At 32.5% G+C, this 16,153-nt stretch overlaps 1 protein-coding gene across 2 annotated transcripts in view; it reads right to left on the reverse strand.

The window, feature by feature from the left end:
- LOC133194406 (uncharacterized) overlaps positions 1–16,153 on the reverse strand; it is a 114,057-nt gene that overhangs the window by 88,103 nt on the left and 9,801 nt on the right. The window contains exons 8-10 of one of the 2 annotated variants that reach the window (XR_009722080.1): positions 15,650–15,827; positions 15,004–15,209; positions 13,263–13,529 (exon numbers count right to left, since the gene is read on the reverse strand). Coding sequence is in view for 1 of the 2 variants with exons in the window: in XM_061330371.1 (XP_061186355.1) it covers positions 13,327–13,529; positions 15,004–15,209; positions 15,650–15,827 (587 nt within the window). In the remaining variant the exon portion in view is untranslated. Of the gene's footprint in view, positions 1–13,022; positions 13,530–15,003; positions 15,210–15,649; positions 15,828–16,153 lie in introns of those variants that run through there. The other variant, XM_061330371.1, reaches the window with a different exon arrangement.

Genomic DNA, 16,153 nt, shown 5'->3' on the forward strand with positions numbered 1-16,153 from the left:
GAAAATAAGGGAGAAACACGGTGCAAGTAGTACCTTACCCAGTCCCCATCTCTAGATGAAAGAGAAAATTTTTTAAGTACTTTGTGATATACCCTCGGACATAATTGTCCAATCATTAACTAAGACTGACTAAAAGGAAAACCTATATATCCCTTGATAGAACCTGATCATACACGTTACATAGGAAATATCTTTGAAATCTTCTTCTCAAGAACAACTAAGCCATTATTAGTCATATATATACAGAAGCAACCTTAGGTACTGAAGAATCAAGTTTGTTCAAATCATAAGAGAGTTTTGCTTAAGAATATATTGGAACTATCTTGAAAAATCTGCTGCTCAAAAACAGCAAAGCCATGATTAGTCATATTATAGGAGCATCCACAGGTAGTGTAAATTCAACTTTGTTCAAATTTACGGTGGGTAGGGTGGGGCCACAATGACCAGTCAGAGTTTTACATAGGAATAAATAAGAAAAAAATACTTTAGAATTCTTCTGTTTAAGAACTGCAAAGCCATGATTAGTAATATTGATATAGAAGCCTCCTGAGGTAGTGTAAATTTAAGTTTGCCCCCCCCCCCTTTAAAACTTTTCCAAAATACTAAACTGATTTCTGCTTCTTCCTAGCCAGTGTGATCAGGTGAGCGATGTGGCCCAGGCCCCTTGTTAGTCTAATGATGTGCAATCGTAACCCTAAATCTCTAGGTTGGGTGCGAAGCTATCCCATAATCAGTTCCTTAGTCGAGTGGTGTGCAAGGACTAACCCTAATATCTCAGGTGGGTGTAAACAATAAGCAAAATCAGTCACATCTTAATTCGAAGACAAATCCTGAATTGTTTAATCTGGCTTTTGAATTATAGACAACGGCGTTAAGTATTAACGTTGGATTATTGTGACGTTATAAACGTTGATTGTTTTTCAATACGACCGGACTTAATATATGGATTCATTAAAATACATGTATATGTTTCAATTTTCTCACATTTCTGAAGTTATTCCTCTGAGTATATCTTTTAATATAACAATGATCTATCTCTGTAAGTAATTAAATTTTTAAATCAATTTTAAGTTAAATCTTAATCAAAGTCTTGATTATTTCTCCCCCAAAAGGTCTTACTGTAGCCTGTTAATAGATACAGTCGAAGGATAACTTACAACGATTTTTACCTTTTGTTTGTTTGTGTATTATCAGTCTTCCAACACAGGGTTAGGGTTAACCTTAACTGTAACCCACCTACCGTCACCTTTATCCTCTTTCTATGTTACCCCTATGCCCAAGGTAAAGCTTTTTTACAAAGCATTTTATTTACAATGAATTCCAAATATGTTTAATGAGAAACAAAAGCCGATGAAACCAAACCTCGTCAGATCAAGGTAATGGTATGCATTTCATTCACCATCAGTTATTTCACAATGGCATTGTTATCCGTCTCAAACTTCTTCAAATAAAGGGGCTTTTTTTAAAATTTCAAGTCCTATTTACACACTTTGGAACAATGCGATGAATTCTATAGTTACAGGAAAGTAAAATGATATTTGAAAAGTGTCAGTATCAGTACAATGGGTGAGCTATTTCGTTCAAGGTCTGTACTTTATAAATTCTCTGTGAATTATTTAGCATTCCTTTAGAATATTCAAATGCTGTAGTGAACTATGAAACGGCAAAATCGTGCAATGGGGTTCTTAAATCGACATTGAAATCAGACTTTTAACAAATCAACAATTCGTAGGCATATTCTACGGAAGCGTATTAGTGCCACGTATTTTTTTTTTCAAAGTTAGTAATTCCAACAATAAGGCTGTTTTTCCAACTTTAATCTTGCTTTAGTAACTTTAAAGTTGGGTTTGCCAAATTAAATCTTGACATTTCTAACTTTATCAACTGAAAAGAAACGATTTTATTATGAAATTATGATGAAAAAAGAATAATTCCCATTGTGTTTTCATATACAGAATTTAATCAATTTATACATTTAGTACAGTTGTTTTTGTAACATGAAAAATAGTGTTGTTTCATCCTATTTACACTGTATCAAACACCTAATGTGGTTTGTTTCAACTCAACAAACTTTTCTCAACAAATTTATATACTAGTATGTCTGATCTCTTAATTAGGTATGATTGAATGCTTTCATTTACAGAGTTATAAAAGATAGACTAAGAGAAATATAAGGGCTTTTAAAGTTATCTGTAAGGTCATAGGGAAGGTCAAGGTAAAAAATAATTGACACAGTTTAATTGCTCATTAATTTGTTTAAGTGTTTTAAGGTTGATAATGGTATTCATTTCATTTGAGATCATATATGGCACCTGATCCCACCTCTGATGTTTTAGAAATCCGTGTTTGCTCTGCTCCTATTTTGTAATGTTTAATGGACTTTTGAGCTCGAATACTGTTCGTTATCTCCACATATTTCATATTACACAATGGTATTGTTATCTGTCAATAACTTCTTTAATTACAGCTTATTACTGTTCCAAATCCAATGACATACATAATCAGGCTAAATGGGAACAATGCACTGAATTCTATAATTACAGGTAAATGATTGATTATGAAAAATGACATTGTATAGTGTCAGTCCGAGGTGTAAGACACTTCCTCATTTACAGGCTGTACTTTACAAATTCTCTATGAATTATCTAGGCTTCCTTTAGGATATTGATATGCTGCAGTGAATTATAAAGTATCGTAAAAGTACCATGGGTTTGTTCAATAGACATTATGTAACTTGTATGGTAACAGTGTAAGAAACATATAATTTACCGATTTATCAAAGTTCGAAAAATGACCATGCTTCATAAATTCTATAGTTTAGAGTATTTTGAATGATTAGATGGTTTGGTCTTTTGAAAAAATACTGAGACATGAAGTAAATAATAATGCATGAAAGAAAAATGAACTTACACTTGATGAGAGTTCCTGACAAAGATAAAAAAAAAATTAAAACATTTTTTTTCGAATATTGTTACAGAAATAGATGAGAAAATAATTATATTAAACTTCTTTCCGTTTCACATTACAGTTTCAGTTTGAGCATGAATTCTGTTCGTTATCTTCACATTTCATGAAAAAATGAAACATGGCAAAGAAATAAAGCTTTTTATTTCTTACTCCCTTCGGGCTCGGTGAATATTGTACTCCTCAGGTGGCTAAATCATCGTATTGACTGAAAAACAGCAATAATTGTATAATTTCGCATGTTTACTCCTTTATACAGTGGATATACATGTAGCTCAAAGGATACCGTTTTCATATCCACGATTGTGATGTCACAGTGGTGTTTGCGTGAATTCGATCAAGTCAAATATTGTGGATTAAGACGTCAATATCACTTTAAAAGTTTTATACTAGAAGCTCATGTTTAAGTTCATATTTACCAGAATTATGAAAAATGTTGATTACTTAAACTTTTTGCAGTGTATTATGTGTATACATTGCTTCATTAGCCAAGATCAGCATCGGCAATTTTTTTTTAATTTTTTTTTTTATATACATGTATATATTTAATTTAAATGAGATTTGTATAATTATAAGTAAATGTTTTGAATTTAAAAAAAAGGGGGGGGGTTAACCTGAATTTTATATTCAATATCAATTTTGAAACGATATATCGTGTCACACCATACAAAACATACACAAAATTACACGATGGTCTCAATTTCAGGCCAAGAGAGCTATTATAAACAGTGGGGAAGAACAAGGTTCACTAAGTGCTATATTTGGCCTGTAAAATATTGAAAAACTAAAAATGCTAAATTTTAGAGCACATCATGTTTATTATCAATTGGGCTTAACTTTACTTTTTTTTAATGACGTAACTTTATAGCTAGTATATACTTTATAAAATCTCGTTTAAAGTAATCATTTCGCAAATTCCATGGTCGGTACAATGACTTTGTTAGCTAATACAATGTATAGTTATGTCGAATGTTGACTGACGTTTTCATTCAAATGTTTAGGCCATTATTTATAAACTAAATTGTCTATGGATTTTTCCGTTTACCCGATAATGACAAAGACCACACACGGCGGGTGTGACCGGTAGACAGTGGATGCCTACTCCTCCATGTCATCTGATCCCATCTTTGTTTTTTGAGGTCCGGGTTTTCTTTGTTCACAATTTGGTTTATTTAATTAGACTTGTGAGTACAATAAGTGTTCGTTATCTCCACATTTTATTAATTGATAGAACCATTACAAACATTCATTGTCTTTAAACTTCCTTCGGAAGACCTTCCTCTTTTTTTGTTCTGTTTCCCATTATCATTAATATTCCCTTTTCATAGTACAAGCGATTATTCGTAAACTAGTCGACCAATTTCAAAAAAAGAAATTCGGGAATGATGTTTCACGTGAATATCTCCAGATTTTTTTTCCAGTTTTTTAAACATCACTTCCGGTTGCATTTTTGTCATATTTTCATATTTTAAATTATCATTTTGTCTACGCATATACTCTAGAACGTCTCAAGAAAGAATCATGTTATTTTCAGGGAAGACTATTCTTTCCTTAAACTTCAATATGCCAACAAAGAAATTGACGCGGTTAATATAAGTAATATTCTTAGTCACAAAAGGGTCCAGTCTTGTATTCCACCATATTTCAAGTTATTAAGACTACACCTTGTATTTCCTACAAATATACATCGACTATTGCTTCCAAACTTTTTAATTGCAAGAAAACTTTACAGGGCCTGGATATCGAATATCCCCTTCGTGTTCATGTTCTTCACCCTATAACTATAGTCCGGCTGGACACGTTATTACTGGTGACGTAAATATATAGTTAATAATGAGGACCTTAGATCACTAATTCTAAAAGGTCCTAAATATAGGGAACTCCGATCCTTCAACTGGCGTCGGAATTTCATAAATATTATGGATTCTGTAGAGGATTACACCAGGCGATGGACCAGACATGAAACAGAAGACCTTGACACTTTGTCAGAATGGATTAAATGTATCAGATGTATGTTAAAAGCGCGCATTAAAAGATTGAGGGGCAATATGAGAACCATCTATCCTTTTGTATTCAACAATTCAGAAGTGAAAAAAGAATTAGATAGATTACATGATCAGTACGTACTGGTCCCTGCTGACAAAACAGGTAACAACGTTGTCTTTGTTTGTAAGGCTCATTATATTAAATGTACTTTAGAGGAACTTGGATTTAATTCTACAAGTGATAATCCAACTTATACTCATAGTTCCCTTTCTAAGGAAGAAATTCTTCAAAATCATATGTCAGTTGTAAATATTTTTGATATTCCAAACAACCAAAATGAACTTGAATTACCATATCTCTAATGGATTCCGAAACTTCATAAAAATCCTTAAAATATACATAGCGGGTTCCAGTAAATGTTCTACCAAGTCTCTTTCTTTACTCCTCACTAAGATATTAACAGTAGTGAAGGAGAAACTTCAAGAGTACTGCGTAACAATATATTCGAGAAGTTGTGTAAATCAGATGTGGATACTTAAAAATTCCAAGGAACTTTTGGAAAATTTGAAATCACAAGATTTTACCAAAATCAACAGCTTTAAAACTAACGACTTTTCAACTCTATACACAGCCATTCCCCACGATAAATTAAAGTCCAGGCTTTTTGATATCATTAACAGCTGCTTTTTCAATAAAAATGGAACTCGTAAATTTACTTACCTTTTCATTGGTCATTTGCAAAATTATTTTGTTAAAAAACATTCTAATTGTACACACAAGTACTCTGAAGTTGACATTAAAAAGATGCTTGAGTTTCTGATTGACAATATCTATGTGGTTTTTGGAGACCAGGTCTTCCAACAATCTATTGGAATTCCCATGGGTACCAATTGCGCCCCGTTATTAGCAGACCTATTTTTGTATTCATATGAAGCAGAATTTTATCATGAACGTGTAAAGTTTCTTGTACGTGAAAAGAAGAAAAGACTTGCTGTGGCCTTCAACTTGACATTTAGATATATCGACGATGTATTGTCAATTAACAATGGCTATTTCCATTCTTATGTCGATACGATATATCCCGGTGAGCTTGAGATAAAAGATACCACTGAGTCTGACACATCTGTTTCATATTTGGATATTTTACTTGAAAAAGACGTTAATGGTAATCTAACAACCAAGCTTTATGATAAAAGTGATGACTTTAACTTTTCAATCGGCAACTTCCCTTACTTATGCAGCAATATACTTTCATCACCTGCATATACGGGGTTTATATCTCTCAGTTGATTCGATACGCAAGAGCATGCTCTACTTATGTACAATTTCTAAAACGAGGTAAATTATTGACAAACAAGTTGATAAAACAAGAATATCAGCTGTCTCGTTTAAAGTCATAATTTCGTACGTTCTATGGTCGATACAATGACGTCAGCAAATACAATTTATCATTGAATCAAATGCTGACTGACGTTTTTCATACTAATTGTTAGGCCATTATTTACACACTGAATTGCGGACGGATTTTTTCGTCATTTCCCGATGATGACAAGGAGCACATGGGGGTGTGATTGGTTGGCAGGGGATGCTCACTCCTCCATGGCACCTGATCCCACCTCTGATGTTTTCGAGGTCCATGTTTGCTCTGCTCCTATTTTGAATTGTTTAATGGACTTTTGAGCTTAAATACTGTTCATTATCTCCATATATTTCATTGAATAAAAACATGAAGAACTAATGTGCATATAAAAAAAAACGACAACAAAAACAATCCACCGAAAGTACTTCCAGTGTAAACCAAAAATAGTCGAAAAATGAAGCATTTTCTCCGAAATCATTAGGAAATAGTATACACGTACGATTTTTCAACACTTTATACAACCATTTCCCACGATAAATTGAAGTCCAGAATTTTTGACATCATAGACAGCTGCTTTTTTATTGAAAAAGCAGATGTAAATATCAACAAGCCTGGACTTTAATTTTACTGATTTACACCACTTCTCGAATGTATTGTTGTACAGTACTGAAGTTTTTTCTTCACTACTGTTAATATTTTAGTGAGGAGAAAAGAAAGAGGCTTGGTAGAACATTTACTGGAACCTGTTATGTATCTTTGTTTGTAAGGATTTTTATGAAGTTTCGGAATTCAATATATATATATATATATATATATATATATATATATATATATATATATATATATATATATATATATATATATATATATATATGGTAATTCAAATTCATGTTGGTTGTTGGGAATATTAAAGATATTCAAAACTGACATATGATTTTGAAGAATTTCCTACTTAGAAAGTGAGCTATGGGTGTAAGTTGGATTACCACTTGTAGAATTAAATCCAAGTTCCTCTAAAATACAATTTAAATAATGAGCCTTAAAAACAAAGACGATGTTGTTACCTGCTTTTTCAGCAGGGACCAGTGCATACTGATCGTGTAATCTATCTAATTCTTCTTTCACTTCCGAATTATTGAACACAGAAGGATAGTTGGTTTTCAATTTGCCCCTCGATCGCTTAATGCGAGATTTTAATATACATCCGAATAAATATACAGTCATTTAATCCATTCTGACAACGTGTTAAGGTCTTCGTTTTCATGTCTGGCCCATCGCCTGGCGTAATCTCCCACAGAATTCATAATATTTATGAAATTTTGACGCCAGTTAAAAGATCGGGGTTCCCTAAATTTTGGCCCTTTTAAAATTAATGATTTAAGGTCCTCATGACACCCTAAAAAATACGAGTATATCAAACGAAATGAATCTATTTTTATGCGCCATAACTATACACTTTTTTAATTGCATTGAATTGTAGCGAAACACTATTATATTTCATACAGAATTCAGATAAATTTCTTTCTGTACAATCATCCTTCATGGGGTGCTCAAACTGCAGAACTGAAGCGTTATGGTTTTACGTTTCATTCTTTGACCATAAAATATACAACCATAACGCTACAATTCTGCAGCTAGGGTGCTCATATCATGGTCAGGAATGCTCGTGTCAACGTCAGACCGTATATTCTGAAGTGTACATTATACATCCATTTTTTTTCACTTTAAGGTTCGAAAAGACCAAAGTTGCTTCTTTAAGAATGTCCAAAACATTTAGCAAGGTTGCCTGCAATTTGATTTTTTTTTCTAAACCTCTCACTGTCATGTCTGAAAGAAATAAACCAACATAACTTTGAAAAACTCTAAAAGAAAAACAATCCCACAGACCTAGAAAGTATTCATACTCTACTATATGATGTACATGAAATATGAAGATAACGAACAGTATTCAATCTCAAAAGTCTAATGAAACGATACAAATTTGGAGCAGGGCAAACACGGACCTCTAAAACATCAGAGGTGGGATCAGGTGCCATGGAGGAGTGAGCATCCCCTGCCGACCGGTCACACCCGCGGTGTGCTCCTTGTCATGATCGGGAAAAAACGGAAAATCCATAGACAGTTCAGTGTATAAATAATGGCCTAACAATTAGTATGAAAAACGTCAGTCAGCATTTGATTCAATGATAGGTTGTATGTGCTGACAAGGTCATAGTATCGACCATAAAACTTACGAAATGATGACTTCAATAGAGACTGTTGATATCCTTGTTTCATCAACTTGTTTGTCAATAGCTTGCCTCGTTTTAGTTTCTTACTGATGTTCACAACATAACAATTACCGAGTTATGTCCTTGATCTTTGACCTGTCACCATAGAATCAATATGCTTCGATTGGGCTTATCTATAATTATTCTTTTTCTTAAGGAAGGAACAAAATACTCCCATCACAGCAAATACAAATCAATCACTATCATTCAATGGATAAAGAATACTTTATTAAGCAGCGAAGGATGGACAGTTAGGGAGAACAGAAGAAGGGGAGACAACCTTTTTATCATCAATGCTTTTTTTCTATTGCAGGAAGAGTAAAAAACAATCACTGTACAAAAAAAATCACAAACAGAAATAATTTATACAAATATGTAAAAATAATAAATAAATTAACAAATCATAAATATCACAGTTGCAGATCTCTAAACAAAGTAATAAATATGATGCTCCTTAAATTTCTGAATCGCACTTCAGAATAAAAATACATTTTACATTTATTCCTTGGAAATGATTGAAAAAAAAAATGATTGGAGAGAAAAGTATAAACTTTTTAAAATTTAAACAATAAAATAATTATCACAATTTCTGTATCAGCTTACATGATAAGAAAAATTGTTCTTAGAGTATGATTTTGCTAGTTAATCTCAATTCTTGTTTAGTTATAAAAATTTCCGCATAGGCCAAATAAAACTTTTCATGCAGTAAAAAAAGCCTCAGAGATTATAATAAAACTAGTACTATTAACGGAACATATAAATATGACTAGAAGTTATAGAACATATTAACAGTCTTTTACAATAAAACAAATATGGGCATCAATCAGATTTACAGTTTATAGAAAAATCAAAGAATATATTTTGATTTGAACTACAAGGTACAAAACTATCTCCTTTCCAATAATTTACAGATATGCTGGATATAAACTCCTTTTGTCATTTGTGTCTATAACAGGAGTAAAACTACTAACATCATTGTGTAATGGCTACATCTACATTCTACAATTCTGCTTTCAATTAAAACTGGAAAAAAGTCTCTTATTTTCAATACATGACTACATAATGAATAAAAACTACTGGACTTTTTGCACAACTGCTTGTACTTTGAATCAGAAATTCCTTTTTTAATTTTTTATCTTAGCATATTACATGTACTATGATTAAGTTATGTTTTTTTTTTTTATTTCTAAGCTATACCTTTTATTTTATTATAAGTAGTATTAAGTTATATATCAACTAAAAAATCAAAACAATGTCAATATGAAACAAAAATAAAAAAATACTTGCTGCATTGAGGATTTATTTTGTTATAAACATTTAAGGAAATCTGCTCCTCTATAGTTTGAGGTAACCTGTCAGTACTGCTAGTGTACACAGAGAGAAATCTTAACATACCCCCACAGAAGTATATCCCTAATTAAAACTTTAATCCTTTTGTATATTTACATCTCAAAATTGAAATGTAAAACACCACGTGCAATGCTACCATTTTTGAGGTCTGAATTTCCCTCTTAGTCTAACACGTATGGTATGATACTACAGCTGAATTAGCTGACTCTTGTAAAACTACTTTCTTGAAATACAAGTTACTTCTCACATCATAATAAAAAATAGTCATAACTAAATCAAAACACTCAATAAAAATAACCTACATTTACAGAGAAGTACTATACGATTCTATGCTGATTTTAGGCTATCTTTACATTTATCATGACTGTAAACCAACTTTCATTTATGTGCATGAAATATCCAAGTATTTCGTGACCTTGCTTTACTAGCAAACATTTCTTGCTGTGAATTATTTATTGCAAGGTATATTTATGTAGAAAATTTCCTCGGTTGCAAAAAGTAGTTGTTGTGGATAGATTTATAACTTACTGATCGCAAAAAAAAAAAGTTGTCATAAATAATAGGTGGTTTACAGTATACAGAGTAAAACCTGAACTAAATCTAAATCTACTTAGTAGAAATTTATAAACAAAGCATCTCAGTTTAAACAACATAACATGCAAAGTCAGTGTAGAACAGTTTCATGTAAAAAAAACATTCCCCAGAACAAATCTGAAGATAATATGAGCATTGAATATTAAAGTTATGGGATAAATGTCCACTCATTAAAGGGTTTTTATCAAGTATCTAAATTTCTTAAAAATGAAACGCTATTATATTCTTGAAACACATAATTATCGTTTAATTATGAAATAATGTTGAAAAAAGCCGTAATTAGACGATAAAACGCCCGTAATATAGGGTCCTCGGAACAAAAATCTCCACTAATTAGATAGGGGTCACGTGGTACTGAAACGTCATAGGTGTCAATGGTCAATAGAACTGGTAAAGCCTATCGTAAGAAAAAATATATCGAATAGATTTTTACGCTAAATAAATAGAAAACCCAATATGCCCGGTTGAAATTTTGACATCGACTATATTCCTTTGGTTATGGACGGTCAATCTTTTGTGTATGAACGTCTAGCAGAGAGAAATAATCAGAAAATATGCCGACAATTGGAGAGGTCATTGAAGACGAAGCTGTTGACAACTTGGGACTTCGACTAAATAGAACGAATTACTAGAGTTTAACTTCGTAAACATTTATAAATATGGGAATTTTAAATTCTCCTTCATTATTATTTTAATTAATTATATATAAATAAATCCTGTATATCTTCTATCTGTTCTAGCAGTGAATATCATGTACTAGAAATGACACTTCTTCAATGGCGCAGTACGCCATTACGAAGTTCACAACATTCCATTCTAGATTCTGTGCGACTTTTAAAAAATGCATGTTTGTCATTTATTATTTTTTTAACGGTATCTTTCCTTAAAATGTTTTATAGGACAGAAAAAATAATTCCTGATCGATCGGCATAAGCGACTTGCAGAAAAAGGCCCCCCTTTCATCTCTCGAACAGTCCAGGAAATGTGGGGAAAACATTCTTCCGAAAACCTTTCTTGTGCAAATTTGTGTATCCTAACGCCATAAATTATACCTTACTAGCTGTCAATTATCCAATTATCGCTTAATTATTTTCTAACAGGTTTAATAGACACATCAAATGAGCCCTTTTGTATACACAATAAGTACTTCGCTTGACCAGGATTGACATCTATGACGTCAGAGCAATGGCGTGTAACATCGGCGATCAAAATATGCATAATGAGAAATTCAAACTTTGAATCGCTGAAACATCAAAAATATTAATTTTCTAGCAAAGATTTTTAAATATATGATTTTAATAGCTTGCAAACTTTGTCATATCAAAAAATTTTGAGACGTGATAAAAACCCTTTAAACTTCTTAACAATAGCACATATGACTTAAAGATCAGTGTACACAAAAACAGTTTATACCAAAGTGACCTGCATCTACACACAAAATGCCATAGCACCACTATTTCAGAAGTGAATTAACAGTCAAGTGAGGCTTACACGACTAAATGTGAAAAAAGGTTTGGCATGTGTTTCGTTTTCAAGTTCAAACCAATATTTTCTGTCATAAACAATAAATTAAATGATATAAACTACATCTGATAAATGACCTCTACACAGCAAAACATAGCTTCTGTCCAGGGACTGCAAATAAATTAATAATGTGACAAATAACAGGATAGGATACATACACAAGATCTGTATATAATTGTGTGATCAAAACATTCGGTACAAAAAAGTGCCATTTCTAAAATTTCCTGAGAGGGCAAAAGACAAGACAATGGCTTTATTTACTTTTGATTTCTTTTAAGGAAAATGTATAACATTATACAGAAACACAATTCAACGTCCTTCACATAAAAATCTCTTACCCCTGTTTCATAGTACAGATAATGCTTTGAAATAGAGTATAATGTCAGGTATTTAAATCTGATAGTAAAATTTCCTCACTGCCTTCTCTATGGGACCTGGATTTAGACTATCTTTATATAACATATATAATGAGTACTGTAGTGATAGTCTTGTATAGAATAACTAAGCCAACCATAACCTCAGCTCTTGTTAATATTCCTGTTTTACGAGTACATGTGTACTCAACAAATTTGTTATTCATTGTTAATTATAGAAAAATGTAATGGTTTTCAGATATGAAGTACAAATATTAGTTCTACTGAGTATCTATTAACAGTCCTTTTTATTATTTATCAACTACAGGCTAGTTAAAGATACAAAATATGGGAAATTTGGAGAAAATAAAAATATTGAATAAACCCTTTGGATAAACCAAACAGTCTTAAAAACTCTCCGATTCAGACAATACTGTTAACCAACTATTATTCACGTCATCTTTTATTCCTGATTCGTCAGTTTGAAATCATTCCGCGACGATTAATTTTTGCAACTGAGGAAAAATTCTCTCTAAATACAAAGCAAACTAAATGGTCTGCAGCGATTAATATTCGCAAGTTTCAGTAGGTCACTAAACTCGCGAATATTTCTTGCACACGAACAAAAGTTGGTTTACAGTAATTCATAAAATGTCTAACAAAATTTAGCACTTAATCAATAAAAATTCAGCACTACTTCAAGTACTATGATATAATATACCAGTATATCTTCTTCATGCATATGGCCTCTTTTCACAACACTAAATATCTTATTAAAACATTTCAATGTTGTGTTGCCAAACAGGGAATGTCTGCTCCTAGTCACATGTCATGGAATATTTCCTCTATAAAATCCTCCACTTCTTTCTCTAGTCTGAGAACAAGGCTCATCTTCCTGTAGAGAATCCTCCACATCTTCTCTTCTCTAGTCGACCGCCTCTACGGAGTTCAAACAGGACAATTTCCACGCTCGAGATCCACCCTGGACTCGGAGAGACAGCCACTCACCTACGTTGTTCACAAACTCGATGTCTGACTCGTCAACCGGAGGTGGAAGATCAGTGTCTACAGAACGAGAGATGTTTCTCTCGACCTTCACACTCTCTAGGTCAGCATGTCCATTACAACCTAAAAATAGATCACAGAAGAGTTAACACAGAGTACACAAGCATCTAAAGGCTACTGTTTACTTTCATTTACAACTTAGGAGATATGAGAACATATTAACATAAAGTGTGAAGGTGATGCAGAGAGCATAGAGAATAAATAAGTTCACACACAACTGCACAATATTTGAGACTCTTGCAGAAATGCTCTTAATTTTAAAACATTTAAAGCAGGGACAGGGTAGATGTTTACTGTGAGCAAATCTAGAAACAATTGATATAAGTAGCTCTATCTAGCTAGAGTCTTCAAACTTCTCACTCGTGTAAACTACAAACTCTTACCACTATCTGCTTGGTCTGTGTAGAATGTAGTTGGATCAAAATCAGTTTCAATGTTACAATTAAGAAATGAATTTAATAGCTACCCAATTTATACGGTATAAAGTGGGTTGGAACAGTTTACGCATTTTTATAAACTGCTTCGCCATTTATAAAGCGTAAACTGCCCCAACCCACTTTATACCGTATAAATTGGGTAGCTATTAAATTCATTCCTTATAATTTAATTTTCATTCATTTAGTTTAAGAAAAAAGATGATTGCCCTTAAAAAATGACTTCAAATTGTATAAAATTTAAATGTAGCATCAGGCGGATCGATACGTTTTTGACCGAAGTCATTGTGATGTAGGCAACCCAATTTATACAACATAAAGTAAATTTTTTATCCAATCAAATGGCACATTACAATCAGAATTAAATTATTTATGTATACAGTAAAACATGCTTCTTATAGGAAACACACTTATAATGGATTGACATTAATAGCGAAGTGATTTTCATTCCCTGTGACTTTATAAAATACTGTTAACTTAATGGATCTTATAATGAAGCAAAATCATCCATCCCAGGCACTGTTATAAGCATGTTTTACTGTATTAAGGGTTTACAATTGACAAAGCATTAATCAACGGTCAATTTGTACTTCCGAATCTTTATTTCATCAATATTTGGATATGTTTGAAATCAATATAAACATATGTTCAAATATCCACATACATGTTTGAATGCATACAATCATTTTACAGAAACTTGTTTTTGCTGTCTAAATTTTGATGCTTGCATCAATGTTTCTTCACTATACATGTACATGTAGTTCAAAAGAGGGCTTCATGATTACAATGGTGTGATGAAATCAACTGTATGTGCAATCTGGTTCTCTTTAAAGTTTTCAAAATACTAGGGAATTTTACCAGTATACTGCTTTGATAAAATTGCTTAATATGAAAGCATGAGAACAGGGCAGCATGATTGAGGTATTAATGTTCATTAAGGAAAACAGGAAGAAATGATACTTGTGCCTCTGTAACTCTAATACAATGTACATGTACCCCTGTTATAAACTATGTTTCAAAAATCGTTATATTTAAAATTTCTGCTTAAATATTAAATGTTACAAACAGACAAAATCTACTCTCAACAGTATGCTATGACTTACTGAGGTCTTCCATAGAGCAGGGCTCACGGAATTTAGATCCTCCCCTCCGGAATGGCTGCTTCTTCAGGATCATAACGGCTCCACTCAGGTATTTAAAGACACTAAGGTCAAGGACACTTTGTCTGACCTCCGGGTTAGTGATGTACTCTCCTAGCCATGACCTCATGTAACCGATGTCTACACCCAGCTGATAAGCTCCAACATAGCTGGAAAAATGTCAAAATCAGGATAACAACTTAGAATGTATTTTACTCTTTGATGGCAATAGTTAACATGATTGACAATTTGATTAAGATCAGATCTTTCTGATGTTCCAAAATAGTCTTGGATAATGACTATCAACATTTTCAGAGCATTACAAAGATACGAAGTTTAAACAGATTGACATGAGTGATAATTTGATAGTTTAGACATCATATTTATTTTCAGGAGACAAATTTCTATAAAATGCAATGAATTGTGGTTCCTATTCTTTAATTAGTTTCAGGATCAATGAGGCTAATATACAGAAAAGAGACAATTTGGGACTGACAAATGAAGAGAGTGAAATGACTGTTTCTCAAAAATTCATTTAATAAATATCTTGCTCAGATATCTTGTCGTATGACTGAAGGTATATCCCTGTAAGAAGTAAATGATGTCAGACCTGAATTTGATTTTATTTTTGAGGATGTTGTTTTTCCATGCCTCACAGAACGCCGTGACGGCTTGTGACACGACACTTAGTTGTGCCGTCTGTTTAAGTTTACTGACACCATCAATGACTGGTTCCAGGATCGTCTCCAGAGCATGCTCAATGTACAGGTTATGCTCCTTTGGCAGGTCTAAAAAATAGATTTAAATAAATTCCCATTTTAAACTCACATATAAAAATAGATAACATAAATTCAAAATCCAAGTGCCCTTTCAGTAGCTCCATATAGAGGGTGATCTCAGGAAACTTGAATTTAATCTGTACTTACAGATGTGCAAGTATTGATAAAATTTAGGGAATAGACACAATTTCCACATAGAATGACCAGTATAGTGTAGTGACAAAAGGATTATACAGTAAAACTTGTTGAATCCGGATGTTGTGCATTCCGGCATGTTGTTCAGTCCGGCGTAATATTTTAGTCCCTTGAATTTTCTTTATAATTTATGTTTAATA

This window comes from Saccostrea echinata, unplaced genomic scaffold, assembly GCF_033153115.1.
Source record: "Saccostrea echinata isolate AGI-Se365-2 ecotype Australia unplaced genomic scaffold, CSIRO_AGI_Sech_v1 ptg000001l, whole genome shotgun sequence".
Classification (NCBI taxonomy): domain Eukaryota; kingdom Metazoa; phylum Mollusca; class Bivalvia; order Ostreida; family Ostreidae; genus Saccostrea; species Saccostrea echinata.